General features: G+C 39.8%; 1 protein-coding gene across 2 annotated transcripts in view; it reads left to right on the plus strand.

Annotated features, from left to right (window-relative positions):
• The first annotated feature begins 364 nt into the window (after positions 1–364).
• Positions 365–14,170, plus strand: part of LOC133617267 (E3 ubiquitin-protein ligase DTX4-like) — a 75,499-nt gene continuing 61,693 nt past the window's right edge. For both annotated transcript variants that reach the window (XM_061977156.2, XM_061977157.2), the window contains exons 1-2: positions 365–771; positions 996–1,222. In XM_061977156.2, the coding sequence (XP_061833140.1) occupies positions 770–771; positions 996–1,222 (229 nt within the window). In that variant the 5' untranslated portion in view covers positions 365–769. The remainder of the gene's footprint in view (positions 772–995; positions 1,223–14,170) is intronic.

A 14,170-nucleotide genomic window follows, 5' to 3' on the forward strand; every position in this document is an offset into this window, starting at 1 on the left:
CAATAAAAAATGATGCCGATAATAATAAAAAAACGATGCCGAAAATTTCCGATATTACATTTTAAAGCATTTATCGGCCGATAATATCTCTACTTATTTGTATTCTTATTTCTGTTTGATTTTTTTTTTTTAATGAAAGACATAAATAAATAAACTGAACTTCACGACAGAAATAAGGACTTATATTTGTGTGTGTGTGTGTGTGTGTGTGTGGGGGGGGGGGGGGGTTCAAGTACTACAAAATATTGATGTCATCACGCTGGTATCGTAACGATTCTGATCTCGCACTTGGTATCACACGATCGGTATTGGGATCGACCCGCCCATCCGTGGAACCTGTTCTCCGGTTCGCGTTGCACAGCCGGCCAGTAGAATTCGTTACTACCGAGGATGCGCTCTCCGGGAGCTGGTACTTTTTGGGCGAAGCGCCCTAATAACGAGCGAAAAAAACAGACGTTTGCAGCCGCCACCTTTCAACCGACGTGGTTAACATCCGGAACGATGTAGGAGACTCCAACGGAAGCCTTCGTCTTTTGTTCCATATTTCTTCCATTTAGGCAGGACTCCACCAGCAGACTGAAGGCCTTGGGTTGGAGGAACTATCGATGACGAGATAGAGTCAACAGAAAATGTCCACCGTGGTTAAAATTGGTTTATAAGTCACATTTACTCAGAGTTGAGCGGAGATTTGTCTTTCCTCCTCGCCGTGTGACCATGCGAAGAATTCGGCTCTTCGTAGAGGAATGTTCCGCTCGCTGGAGTTAGCTTCATGTAAGCTACAGAACATTTTTGTGTTCTTATCATGATATTTGCTCATTATTAGAATATTATTATAATTACCTGATGGAGCTAATTGAACTTGACGAGTTTATTTACTATGAAAACGCCGCCTTGTTTATTAAGGTGCTCAACTCGCACCAGAAGGCAAGCAGCCGCCCCTAAACAATAAGTCTTTTTTCTCTCCCTTGCTTTGACATCTTTAAACTACTCGGCAGGGCCAACAGTAACAACATGCTAGTGGCCTCCGCCGTGGTGGTGTGGGAATGGCTGAACGAACACGGGCGGTGGCGACCCTACAGCTCCGTCGTCTCCCATCAAATCGAGGCGGCCATTCGGAGCGGAGACATCCGCGCGGGGAGCGTCATTCTCGGCCAGGTGGAGAGTCGACTCTCGCCCTACATCATCGACCTCCAGTCCATGCACCAGTTCAGACAAGACACAGGTAAGACGAGCGTCATATTACTACATGAAGGGGGAATTATTCATTTAGTTAAAGTAGCAAAAGAAAACTAATTGCTATTTTTCTCTACAAAAATGCAATTGTGATTATTTCTTTTTTTTCTTTCTTCAGTTTATTTCTAACATGAACACACTTCTAGCATAATGCATCACACAATTTAATATCATTTCACTTTACATCATGTCCGAAAAGGAGTACGAAGAAGCAAAGCTTATTTAATCCTACCCCTTTCCCACTTCAGAGCGTGTACAAATACATACGTTCATTTACTGACTTCTTTTTGTAGCACAATAGATAATAAGTAGAGATGTCCGATAATGGCTTTTTTGTCGATTTCCGATATTGTCCAACTCTTAATTACCGATTCCGATATCAACTGAAATTGATGTATACAGTCGTGGAATTAACACATTATTATGCCTAATTTTGTTGTGATGCCCCGCTGGATGCATTAAACAATGTAACAAGGTTTTCCAAAATAAATCAACTCAAGTTATGGAAAAAAATGCCAACATGGCAGTGCCATATTTATTATTGAAGTGAAGTGTGACGTGAATTATATTTATATAGCGCTTTTCTCTAGTGACTCAAAGCGCTTTTACATAGTGAAACCCAATATCTAAGTTACATTTAAACCAGTGTGGGTGGCACTGGGAGCAGGTGGGTAAAGTGTCTTGCCCAAGGACACAACGGCAGTAACTAGGATGGTGGAAGCAGGGATTGAACCAGGAACCCTTAAGTTGCTGGCACGGCCGCTCCACCAACCGAGCTATACCGCCCCAAGTTGAAGACAAGTGCATTATTTTTTTTAACATGCCTCAAAGCAGCAGCTTGGGATTTGGGACATGCTCTCCCTGACAGAGCATGAGAAGGTTGAGGTGAGGGGGGATAGGGGGTAGCGGGGGGTGTATATTGTAGCGTCCCGTACTGCAAGGGGTTCTGGGTATTTTTTCTGTTGTGTTTATGTTGTGTTACGGTGCGGATGTTCTCCCGAAATGTGTTTGTCATTCTTGTTTGGTGTGGGTTCACAGTGTGGCGCATATTTGTAACAGTGTTAAAGTTGTTTATACGGCCACCCTCAGTGTGACCTGTATGGCTGTTGACCAAGTATGCTTGCATTCACTTGTGTGTGTGAAAAGCCGTAGATATTATGTGACTGGGCCGGCATGCAAAGGAAGTGCCTTTAAGGTTTATTGGCGCCCTGTACCTCTCCCTACGTTTTAAAAAGGCATACATTTTACTTTTTTAAACCGATACCGATAATTTTGAAACAGATACCGATAATTTCCGATATTACATTTTAAAGCATTTATCGGCCGATAGTATCGGCAATCCGATATTATCGGACATCCCTAATTAATACAGCAGTTTTTGTAATAGATAATTAAGTCAGTCATGATAAACATACTGATATGAAGAATATCTTATTTTCAATAAGGTTCATTTCATTTTTTTTTCATTTATTCCTTTATTTCCGGCAATGACATAAAAAGAAAAAAAGAAAGTACAAGGTAGACAATACATAATAATATAAATTCATATAATGCAAAAGGTAATGTACAGTATGTAAGCATGATTGTCTAGTTTTGCCTGAAAGGGAGTGGGAAGAAGATAATTTATTTAATCCCACCCCCAGTTCTATCATTCAGTGATTAATACATTGAGTTTCACTGTTACTTTGTTTAAAGGGGAACATTATCACCAGACCTATGTAAGCGTCAATATATACCTTGATGTTGCAGAAAAAAGACCATATTTTTTTTTAACCGATTTCCGAACACTAAATGGGTGAATTTTGGCGAATTAAACGCCTTTCTATTGTTCGCTCTCGGAGCGATGACGTCACAACGTGACGTCACATCGGGAAGCAATCCGCCATTTTCTCAAACACATTACAAACACCGAGTCAAATCAGCTCTGTTATTTTCCGTTTTTTCGACTGTTTTCCATACCTTTGAGACATCATGCCTCGTCGGTGTGTTGTCGGAGGGTGTAACAACACGAACAGGGACGGCGGATTCAAGTTGCACCAGTGGCCCAAAGATGCGAAAGTGGCAAGAAATTGGACGTTTGTTCCGCACACTTTACCGACGAAAGCTATGCTACGACAGAGATGGCAAGAATGTGTGGATATCCTGCGACACTCAAAGCAGATGCATTTCCAACGATAAAGTCAAAGAAATCTGCCGCCAGACCCCCATTGAATCTGCCGGAGTGTGTGAGCAATTCAGGGACAAAGGACCTCGGTAACACGGCAAGCAATGGCGGCAGTTTGTTCCCGCAGACGAGCGAGCTAAACCCCCTGGATGTCTTGGCTCACACCGTCCCTTATGCCACCGAAGATGATCAAGAGAAGAATATCGACCCTAGCTTCCCTAGCCTGCTGACATCAACTCCAAAACTGGACAGATCAGCTTTCAGGAAAAGAGCGCGGATGAGGGTATGTCTACAGAATATATTGATTGATGAAAATTGGGCTGCTGCACTCTCAAGTGCTTGTTGTTGCCAAATATATTTCATATGCTGTAAACCTAGTTCATAGTTGTTAGTTTCCTTTAATGCCAAACAAACACATACCAATCGTTGGTTAAAAGGCGATCGCCGAATTCGTCCTTGCTTTCTCCCGTGTCGCGGGCTGTCGTGTCGTTTTTGTCGGTTTCGCTTGCATACGGTTCAAACCGATATGGCTCAATAGCTTCAGTTTCTTCTTCAATTTCGTTTTCGCTACCTGCCTCCACACTACAACCATCCGTTTCAATACATGCGTAATCTGTTGAATCGCTTAAGCCGCTGAAATCCGAGTCTGAATCCGAGCTAATGTCGCTATAGCTTGCTGTTCTATGCGCCATGTATGTTTGAGTTGGCATCACTATGTGACGTCACAGGGAAATGGACGGGTGTATATAACGATGGTTAAAATCAGACACTATGAAGCTTTTTTTAGGGATATTGCGTGATGGGTAAAATTTTGAAAAAAACTTCGAAAAATAAAATAAGCCACTGGGAACTGATTTTTAATGGTTTTAACCCTTCTGAAATTGTGATAATGTTCCCCTTTTTCAGGATTATACAAATGTTGTATCATAGTGGCATTACCACAGGTAACAATAATTATTACACTGTATCAACAATGTAGGAAGAATTAATATACCAACAATGGTAATAGACAAAATACCAACAAAGGTAATAGACAACATAGCAAAAAAAGTTGAAAGTCCATCCATCCATTTTCTACCGCTTATGTCCAGGGTGTAGTGTTTTTCATAATTATTTTTCTTTGTATTTTGTAAGCACTATTACTTTGAGCAACCTCTTAAACTGGATCATACCAGTACAATGTTTAACTTCATTACTTAATCCATTCCATAATTTAATTCCACATACTGATATGCTAAAGTTTCTAAGTGTTGTACGTGCATACAAATGTTTTAAATTAGATTTTCCTCTAAGGTTATATTTCTCCTCTTTGGTAGAGAAGAATTGTTGTACATTCTTTGGTAGCAGGTTATAGTTTGCTTTGTACATCCTTTTAGCTGTTTGCAATTTTACCAAATCATCGAACTTTAATATTTTTGACTCAATAAATAAAGGGTTTGTATGTTCTCTATATCCAACATTATGTATCAGTCTAATTGATCTTTATTGTAACACGGTTAACGAAAGAAGCGCACATTTGTAGTTATTATTAAAGATTCAATTTGTGATTTTGATATTTTACCCATAAATACTTTGGGTGTAACGATACGTTTGAACAATTATTCGATTCAATTCAGAATTTGTGGTTGCCGATCCAATTCAGGGACAATATTTTTTTTTTTAGAATGACATGATACGATTCACTGTGGTAAAATCTATTCAGAAACTTAAGAAAACAAAAATTGAACCAGTGTGACTGTGAAATCAAGACTGGACACTGCAGGTGAATTATCTTATATTCCTGTAAGGCGGGGGTCAGCAAGTCTAGGGGGTCTAGTGCGGCTCTACTGGCTCCCTGGATGGAGCATTTCTAAAAGGATTGAAAATGAAAAAAGATGGGGGAAAAATACATTTTTTTGTTTTAGTATGTTTATTGTTTGAGGACAAACATGACACAACCCTTCCCAATTGTTAGAAAGCCCACTGTTTAATATTTTTGTGTGTATGCTACACTGATGAGAGTATTTGGGGAACATCGTTTTGTCCTACTAATTTCGGCGGTTCTTGAACTCACCATAGTGTGGACTGTGACGCAACAGTTTGTTTACATGTAAAATCTTCCACTCTTCCTTTGTCTCATTTTGTCCACGAAAAGTTTCATGCTGTGTGTGAATGCACAAAGGTGCGCTTTGTTGATGTTATTCACTTGTTGGAGTGCTAAACAGGCATATTTGGTCAGTGCATGACTGCAAGCTAATCAATGCTAACATGCTATTTAGGCTAGCTGTATGTACATATTGTATCATTATGCCTCATTCGTAGGTATATTTGAGCTCATTTAATATCCTTTAATTTTATCCTATTTGTATACAATTTAGTTTTGCATGTCTCACGACACATTATCTGTATGTAATATTGGCTTCATTACAGATAGTTGTTTGTGTGCCATGTTGTTCCAGACCACAGCAAACATTACCTAGCTTCCCAAAGATTATAATACATCTGTTAAAGGAAGACAGCCTGCCGTTTCCTTTCATCTGGACACACACATCTATAACTTTGGCCATTAAAAGCCAGTAATTTCCAGGAGTTATCTCACTTTCTGGGTAGCCTCTGATTTACTAATGTTTTCTAATGTTGTAAAAATGTGTAGAATAAATATTCCTTTTTAACAACGAAGATTTGCTTCAGCCTGCGACACAGTCATTTTGATAGTAGGCTAATATAGCTAATATAGACACTTATATCATGGTTGCCTTCATTATAAGACTTGTAAATGTTTTCATTTTTTGCGGCTCCAGACAGATTCGTTTTTTGTGTTTTGGCTCTTTCAACGTTTTGGTGCGGACCCCTGCTGTAAGGGAATTAGGTATAAATGACTTGAATGATACAAACCCGCAAGTAAACACCAATTGATGGCCAATGCATTCACACCTTTTTTGAATAAAGTGCAACCAGCACCTTAGGTTGAATTAACAAGAGGTAAACTTTTCTGCTCACATTTTCAATATTCAACTAATTTGCAATACAAGCACAGTAACCAACATTATAATAGTAGGTTTACTTGCTGAATAAAGTTCCCTGACTCGGCCATACAATATCTGTTTTCTGCCCTGGTGTCGCTGATGATAGTGTCCTAGATACAGTATGTGGAAGCATGTATGCCCCCTCATTCCTGTTGATGGTATTGGCCCGTAGTTTCTTCATTTCCATAGCCTCCTCAATCCATCTCTTGTATTTATTTGTTTCTGATGTAATGACTTCTCCTTGGCTGCCAGTTGCGTGTTGTGTGTCACACTTCATGTTGTTGTGTTCCAGAAGTCGGTGCGTCGCCTAACTCGCTCTAACTCGCTCACTTCCGGTGGGGTGGTCGCGTCTTTAGTTGCTTAAAGTTGTGTGCACGGTGGCACAGGGGTTAGTGCATACGAAGGTCCTGAGTAGTCCTGAGTTCAATCCCGGGCTCGGGATCTTTCTGTGTGGAGTTTGCATGTTCTTTCCGTGACTGCATGGGTTCCCTCCGGGTACTCCAGCTTCCTCCCACCTCCAAAGACATGCACCTGGGGATAGGTTGATTGGCAACACTAAATTGGCCATAGTGTGTGAATGTGAGTGTGAATGTTGTCTGTCTATCTGTGTTGGCCCTGCGATGAGGTGGCGACTTGTCCAGGGTGTACCCCGCCTACCGCCCATGTGCAGCTGAGATAGGCTCCAGCACCCCCCGCGACCCCGAAAGGGACAAACAGTAGAAAATGGATGGTTTGTTTGTAGGCCTGGAGGATATGGCCTAATAATAAAATCCTATTAAGTATTTTTGCCGATTTTTTTCCCCTACTTTTTATAGAATTCATTTAATACAAATGACAGATATAATTTAAGTTTATGCAGTACCGCCTGAAGGATCGAAGGTTCGTAATATTATCGCTTACGTGCAGTGATTTCTCCAGATTCTCTGAACCTATTGATGATATTATGAACCGTAGATGGTGAAATCCCCAAATTTCTTGCAATAGCTGGTTGAGAAATGTTGTTCTTAAACCGTTCGACAATTTGCTCATGCATTTGTTGACAAAGTGGTGACCCTCGCCCCATTCTTGTTTGTGAATGACTGAGCATTTCATGGAAGCTGCTTTTATACCCAATCATGGCACCCACCTGTTCACCTTTGGGATGCTCAAATTCCAAATGAGCTAATATTTGCAAAAAATGAAACATTTTTCCAGTTCCAACGTTAAGTATCTTGTATTTGCAGCCTGTTTAATTGAATATAGGTTGAACAGGATTTGCAAATCATTGTATTCTGTTTTTATTTACAATTTACACAATGTGCTAACTTCACTGGTTTTGGGTTTTGTACTTCTGTAAATAAAAATGTAGTATTATACATTGTATCCAAATAAATATTGAAGTAAAACATTGAGAGGACTATAGTTTGTTTCAGTAAGAGGATAAAGTAAACACCTTTTTAATTCATACATCTTTGTGGTGTGCAGAGCAAACATACATGGCATCATTATATATACCTTGTGTAAATGATTCCACCATATTAAGGTGATTTTTAGCCTTCAGTTTGTTTGTTGTTGCGTTTTGTTCGCCTCGTAAATAGTTGTATTTCCCGCACTCGGCTGGAGTCTTTGGTTTCAGATGCTGGATGCTGATGCCTTTTTCAAACAAACTTTGCACCAATTTGATAAAAAAAAAATTCAATCGTGTGCAACAAAAATCAAATATATCAATAAAATCGATACATCATACAGGCCTAGTTGTTTGTATTCGTTATGGCTTTTGCAATCGTGCTGTAACTGAAAGTTGTTTTGTTGTAATTAATGATATTGTTTTGTAGCGTTTGCATTTGCTGACCTTTCTCAGCCACTGTAGCCATCCGCCATTTTTGTTTGGATGACGTCACAGACGTGCAAAATAGACTTAACCTTTAATGTCCTCATTTTTAAAAGTGTTAAACTTCATATAAATTCTGCTGTTTTTAAATCCAATGTTTTCCTTTTTTTAGTATCGATAAAATCCGTCGATTCTCTTTTAAAACGACCTTGGACCTATCTTCTGGAAGGCGGGGGGGGTGTATGGTATTTTTTTAATAAATTTTTTTTGTCATAAAAAAATATAATCATGTGTGTTTACGGACTGTATCCCTGCTGACTGTATTGATCTATATTGATATATAATGTAGGAACCAGAGATATTACCGGTAATAACAGAAAGAAACAACCCTTTTGTGCGAATGAGTGTAAATGGGGGAGGGAGGTTTTTTGGGTTGGTGCACTAATTGTAAGTGTATCTTGTGTTTTTTATGTTGATTAGATAAAATAAAAAATTAAAAAAATTGTTTTATTTTTATTTATTTTTTTGGAAATTTCTTGTGCGGCCCGGTACCAATCGATCCACGGACCGGTACCGGGTCGCGGCCCGGTGGTTGGGGACCACTGGTCTACATAACATGTAATGGTGTCATGGTGTTTGGTCAAAATGTTGTATAGATTATATTTTACAGATAATCTTCAAGCAGTCGGTCTGCTCTTTTTTTCATAAATAGTAATGAAGGCTGTGCTGAATAGACTTTCCACACTCATTGAAGGTCCACAGAAAAATCTTCCGAAACAGCGATGGTGACTGACTGTTGTTTCTTTCTCACACTGAATGGCTGCAATAACTCTGGTGGTACTCCTTTTTGTCATGCTTTTGCAAATGTTTGATCAAATGTGTTGTTGTCCAAGGCTGCTGCCGCCCCCTTGAAACACTCACTTTACACAAACTTCACTAGCCTACTTCGACTTCTTTTTTTACAAACAAAGTAAATGCACACAACTGACAAGACACTGATGCCAAGTTACTTAACTCGCACTCTAGCAATTGTGTTAGCGAGCTTCTGCTACTTTGCTACAATGCTTTTGCTCCCGCTGTGTCTGTTTATGACATGTCAGGGAATGTTAAAGTGAGCATTTATGTGATATTTTGGGCTTTTGGATTGGATCAGAGGGGTTGTATGTTATTTTCCCACATCCCATTATGTTCAGTTGCAGTTAAAATTATTGAATTTTTATTGTGAGTCCTTTTTATTTGGAAAGTTCATTAACCTTACATTCTGACATTTGGGTCTGTTTCTCTTATAGTTCAAAGCTAATAAAACGTTAAGAAATTATTGCAATTGTAGAAAAAGTATATTTTTAAATGTTCAACTTGGTTTTGCAAAAAGGATTTGTTATAACGAGTTTGATTTCGTAAAAATGACTTGTCATCAGTTCATTTGAGGGCTGCTTTGCGGGAACCTTTTTTACTCCTGTTGATTCAACAGCATGCAGCTCCAGCTGGACTTGCTGAAGGAGTCACATTCCCAGACCACCACAAAGGCCTCGGGCAATAGGGTCACGGAGAGGGGGGGGCAGGAGTAAGTTGTGGGTCTCCCAAGAGACAACCCCCAAGAACATGGAGGAGAAACAAAAAATGGCTGCTAGGTTGCTGTGTGGTAAAAATTGGCTTTTCGGCTGCATTTGTCCTACATACTGTTTCTCTACATTGTATTTAAGCGAGCTTCGCTATCGGCATGACTTAGTTTTTCGTTTTGCTTGGTGCGTCGTATGTTTAGCTATTCCTCCAGTCCTCTATTGATAATGTCACTTGTGTCACAACATATTGTTCAGGCCATTCTTTGTTTAATTTTTAGGTGCTTTTTTCCTGTGTTTTTGGCTTCACTTTGTGTTTTGCGCTTTCATTTTGTTTCCACTTCCTGTTATGTTTGTATTGTTCTTGCAGTAGCCTGACACTTTTCCTAACATGTCGTCTCCTCCTGAGCCAATATTTGGTGTTTTTGATTGATTCAAACTTTTATTAGTAGATTGCACAGTACATATTCCGTATAATTGACCACTAAATGGTAACACCCGAATAAGTTTTTTAACTTGTTTAAGTCGGGGTCCATGTTAATCAATTCATGGTACAAATATATACTATCAGCATAATACAGTCATCACACATGTTAATCATCAGAGTATATACATTGAATTATTTACATTATTTACAATTCGGGTGGTGGGATGTGGAGGGGGTTGGGGCGGGGGAGTTAGGTTTGGTTGCTATAGTCATCAACAATTATATCATCTGAAAAGTGGACATTGTAACAGTGTAGGTGTCTCCTGTGGTGGAGCCATTATCCTATACCTGATTGCACTTTAATATTACACTTGGACTTAGACTTCCTCTAATGTCATTCTACGGCTGGGCGATATATCGATATACTCGATATATCGCGGGTTTGTCTCTGTGCGATATAGAAAATGACTATATTGTGATATTCGAGTATACGTTCTCACGCAGTTGCTTTTAGTTGCGGGCATTACACTACAGGCTTTTATCACTCGTTGTTGTCTCTCCTCACAGAGACATAAAACAAGCGCACCTTCTTACATACGTCACATATGTATACGCCCTCGCGGAGCAGAGAGGTAGTTGCATGGGTAAAGGAAGAATTAATTCCCAAGAAAAACAGCAGGGGGTCCATCGTCTGGCGGTGGTTTGGCTTCAAGTGGGAATATGTCAAACAGACCGTAATTTGTCAAGTGTGGGGCAAAAGCGTTGCTACAAAAAGTAGCTTTACAGCTAATATGTAGCATCATTTGAAAAGTCACCCGCTAGAGAATGAAGAGTGCTTGAAACTCTGCATGTCAACATCTCCGTTCGGTGCCACACCAACAAAATGCCGAGGCAACCATTTCCACATCAACACCGTATGAAAAAAATAGTCAACAACAGAAGGAGATAACGTCCGCAGGAACCTACCACATAGCGAAGGACATACACTATTTGATTTCCTATTATGCAGCTCATTTTTATTTGATTTATATTTATTGAAATCATGCACAAAAGTGCACTTTATTTGTTTCAAACTATTGTAGTGGCGTTCTGTACAAAAAGTTCACTTTAATTTAGTGTTGTTTTGATATGTCATTTTAGTGACATCATGCACAAAAGTGCACTCGTAGCTTGTTTTAAAATGTCTTGCAATTTCTGTTATGAAATGACATGAATGTTTGTGCCACTGCTTAATAACTGTTTAATAAATACAGTTTTGGTCAATTGACTTAGTTGTGATTTCCCTCTCTGCATGAAAGTTTAAAATATATATTAATGCAGTATGAACAAGAATGTTTTAATGTAGACACATAGAATCATACTGCTGTGATTATATGCATCAAGTGTTAATTCAAGGCTAAGGCAAAATATCGAGATATATATCGTGTATCGTGACATGGCCTAAAAATATCGAGATATTAAAAAAAGGCCATATCGCCCAGCCCTATAGTCATTCAAATTTTAACTTTTCAGTACAGATAAGAACAACATTTTGTTGCATTTTTATTATTATGTATCACGTCTTCATAAGCCTTGCTGTTTGTTACTCTGGTCATGCCTGTTCAAGTTGCTGTTTTCTACTGGGTACTCTTATTCCTTAGCCTGTGTAGATTTGTTTGCCTGACTTGTCAAATTAGTTATTTTCTTTTGAAGTTTTACCAGTTTTGGTTCAGTGGCTTCGCTCCCTTTTTGTATCTTGTTTTTCACGGCAACCTTATGTTGCAGTCACTTTGTGTTAATCATTCAGACTGAGTTTTTGAGTTTTTTCACACCCTTTGTGCTCCTTTTGTTAATAAATATTATAGTATTTTTGACTTTTGCCTGAGCCTCTGCTAGGGCTGGGCGATATATCGAGTTTGTAAGATATATTTTTAAACAAGATATGCCCTGCGACGAGGTCGCGACTTGTCCAGGGAGTAGCCCGCCTTCCGCCCGAATGCAGCTGAGATGGACTCCAGCGACCCCGAAAAGGGACAAGCGGTAGAAAATGGATGGATGAATTAAGAAAATAGCGTACTATCGATATAATTTATTTCACGTTAAAATGCCGCTTATTTTTTGTGTTCCTTGTTCTCCCCCGCTCCTCACTCCCTCTCATGGGCTACTAACCCCTCCCCTTCCTCCTTCCAAGATGTGCTTGCACGTATAAGAGCATCCATGATTTGTTGGTTGTTTACTATGATGAGTCACGATTGGTTGAGATTAGGCCAGTCAGAGGCAAGATAGGGCGGGTCATCGAACCAGGAAGGGAAATCACAACAGACATCCCAAATGACGACGAGAGAGTCATAGGAGAGAAGAGCGATTTATATATTAAAAAAAACTAGTGGAAGATTTACAGAGGGATTCTCTTCTTTAAATGTTTCTTTTAGCGATGTAGACCACGTCCAGGAAACCCACAATGTGTCTACTTGGCCACATTTGGACAAATGTATGCGTCTGGATAAAACATTCGTTTGAGTTGTTTACCATGTAAGCCCAAATCCAAACGGTTCTCGAGTTGCCAAGCTTTGTTATTTATTTTACGTAGAAAGAATATTTTTCTATTTTATTTATGTTATGTAATTCTGTGCTAGTTAAAAAGTTTATTTTATGTGCTGTTAATACCCATCTTGACTAACTGGGTTAATAAAAGTTCCACTGACTGTTTACAGTACAGTTGTCATTCACTTCAATTTCAGTGAATCTCACTCCAAAATAAATATCTTTATATGTATACTTTCACCGGAAAATATTTTGAGATATATATCGAGTTTAAAAATATATCGAGATATACTTTTTCGTCCATATCGCCCAGCCCTAGTCTCTGCTTTCTGGTACAAATATGCCACCGAACCGACTTACGGCAACTTTAAAGAAATGTAGTTTATTTCCCTTAATGGAGGTGAGAAATAGTAACTTATTTATTGTGGTTGGTCAGACTTTAGCCACATTTGCCAGCCCCCACTCAATACACTACATTGCATGGACAACGCCTTCAGTGCAACTTGCTGCAGATTGTTGCTGTTAAATTTGTGGGGCATGGCTAGAATGTGTCATCAAAATGTGTTACCGGGTGGTATAAATTTGCCTTCCATCTTCTTGCACTTATCTGGCGTCGTGTCGCAGGGGCAGCAACCTAAGCAGAGAAGCCCAGACTTTCCTCTCCCCAGCTACTCCCGGGAGATCCCAAGACATTCCCAGGCCAGCTTGGAGGAATAGTCTCTCCACGTGTCCTTGGTCTTCCCCGTGGCCTCCTACTTGTCAGAAGTGCCCTGAACACTTCCACAGAGTGGCGTCCGTTGGCATCCTATTCAGATGCCCAAGCCACCTCATCTGGCTCCTCTCGATGAGGAGGAGCAGCGACTTTACTCCGAGACCCTCCCGAATGACAAGAGTTTATCACTCTACCTCTAAGGGAGAGCCCTGCCACCCTACGCAAGAAGCTCAATTCGGCCGCTTGTACCTGCAATCTTGTCCTCTCGGTCACAACCCAAAGTTTGTGACTAGAGATGTCCGATAATGACTTTTTTGCCGATATCCGATATTCTGATATTGTCCAACTCTTAATTACCGATTCCGATACCGATATATACTGTCGTGGAATTGACTCATTATTATGCCCAGTTTTGTTGTGATGCCCCGCTGGATGCATTAAACAATGTAACAAGGTTTTCCAAAATAAATCAACTCAAGTTATGGAAAAAAATGCCATCATGACACTGCCATATTTATTATTGAAGTCACAAAGTGCATTATTTTTTTTAACATGCCTCAAAACAGCAGCTTGGAATTTGGGACATGCTCTTCCTGAGAGAGCATGAGGAGGTTGAGGTGGGCGGGGTTGAGGGTAGCGGGGGGTGTATATTGTAGCGTCCCGGAAGAGTTAGGGCTGCAAAGGGTTCTGGGAATTTGTTTTGTTGTGTTTATGTTGTGTTATGGTGCGGATGTTCT

The sequence above is a fragment of the Nerophis lumbriciformis genome, linkage group LG16, assembly GCF_033978685.3.
Source record: "Nerophis lumbriciformis linkage group LG16, RoL_Nlum_v2.1, whole genome shotgun sequence".
In the NCBI taxonomy this organism is placed as follows: Eukaryota; Metazoa; Chordata; class Actinopteri; order Syngnathiformes; family Syngnathidae; genus Nerophis; species Nerophis lumbriciformis.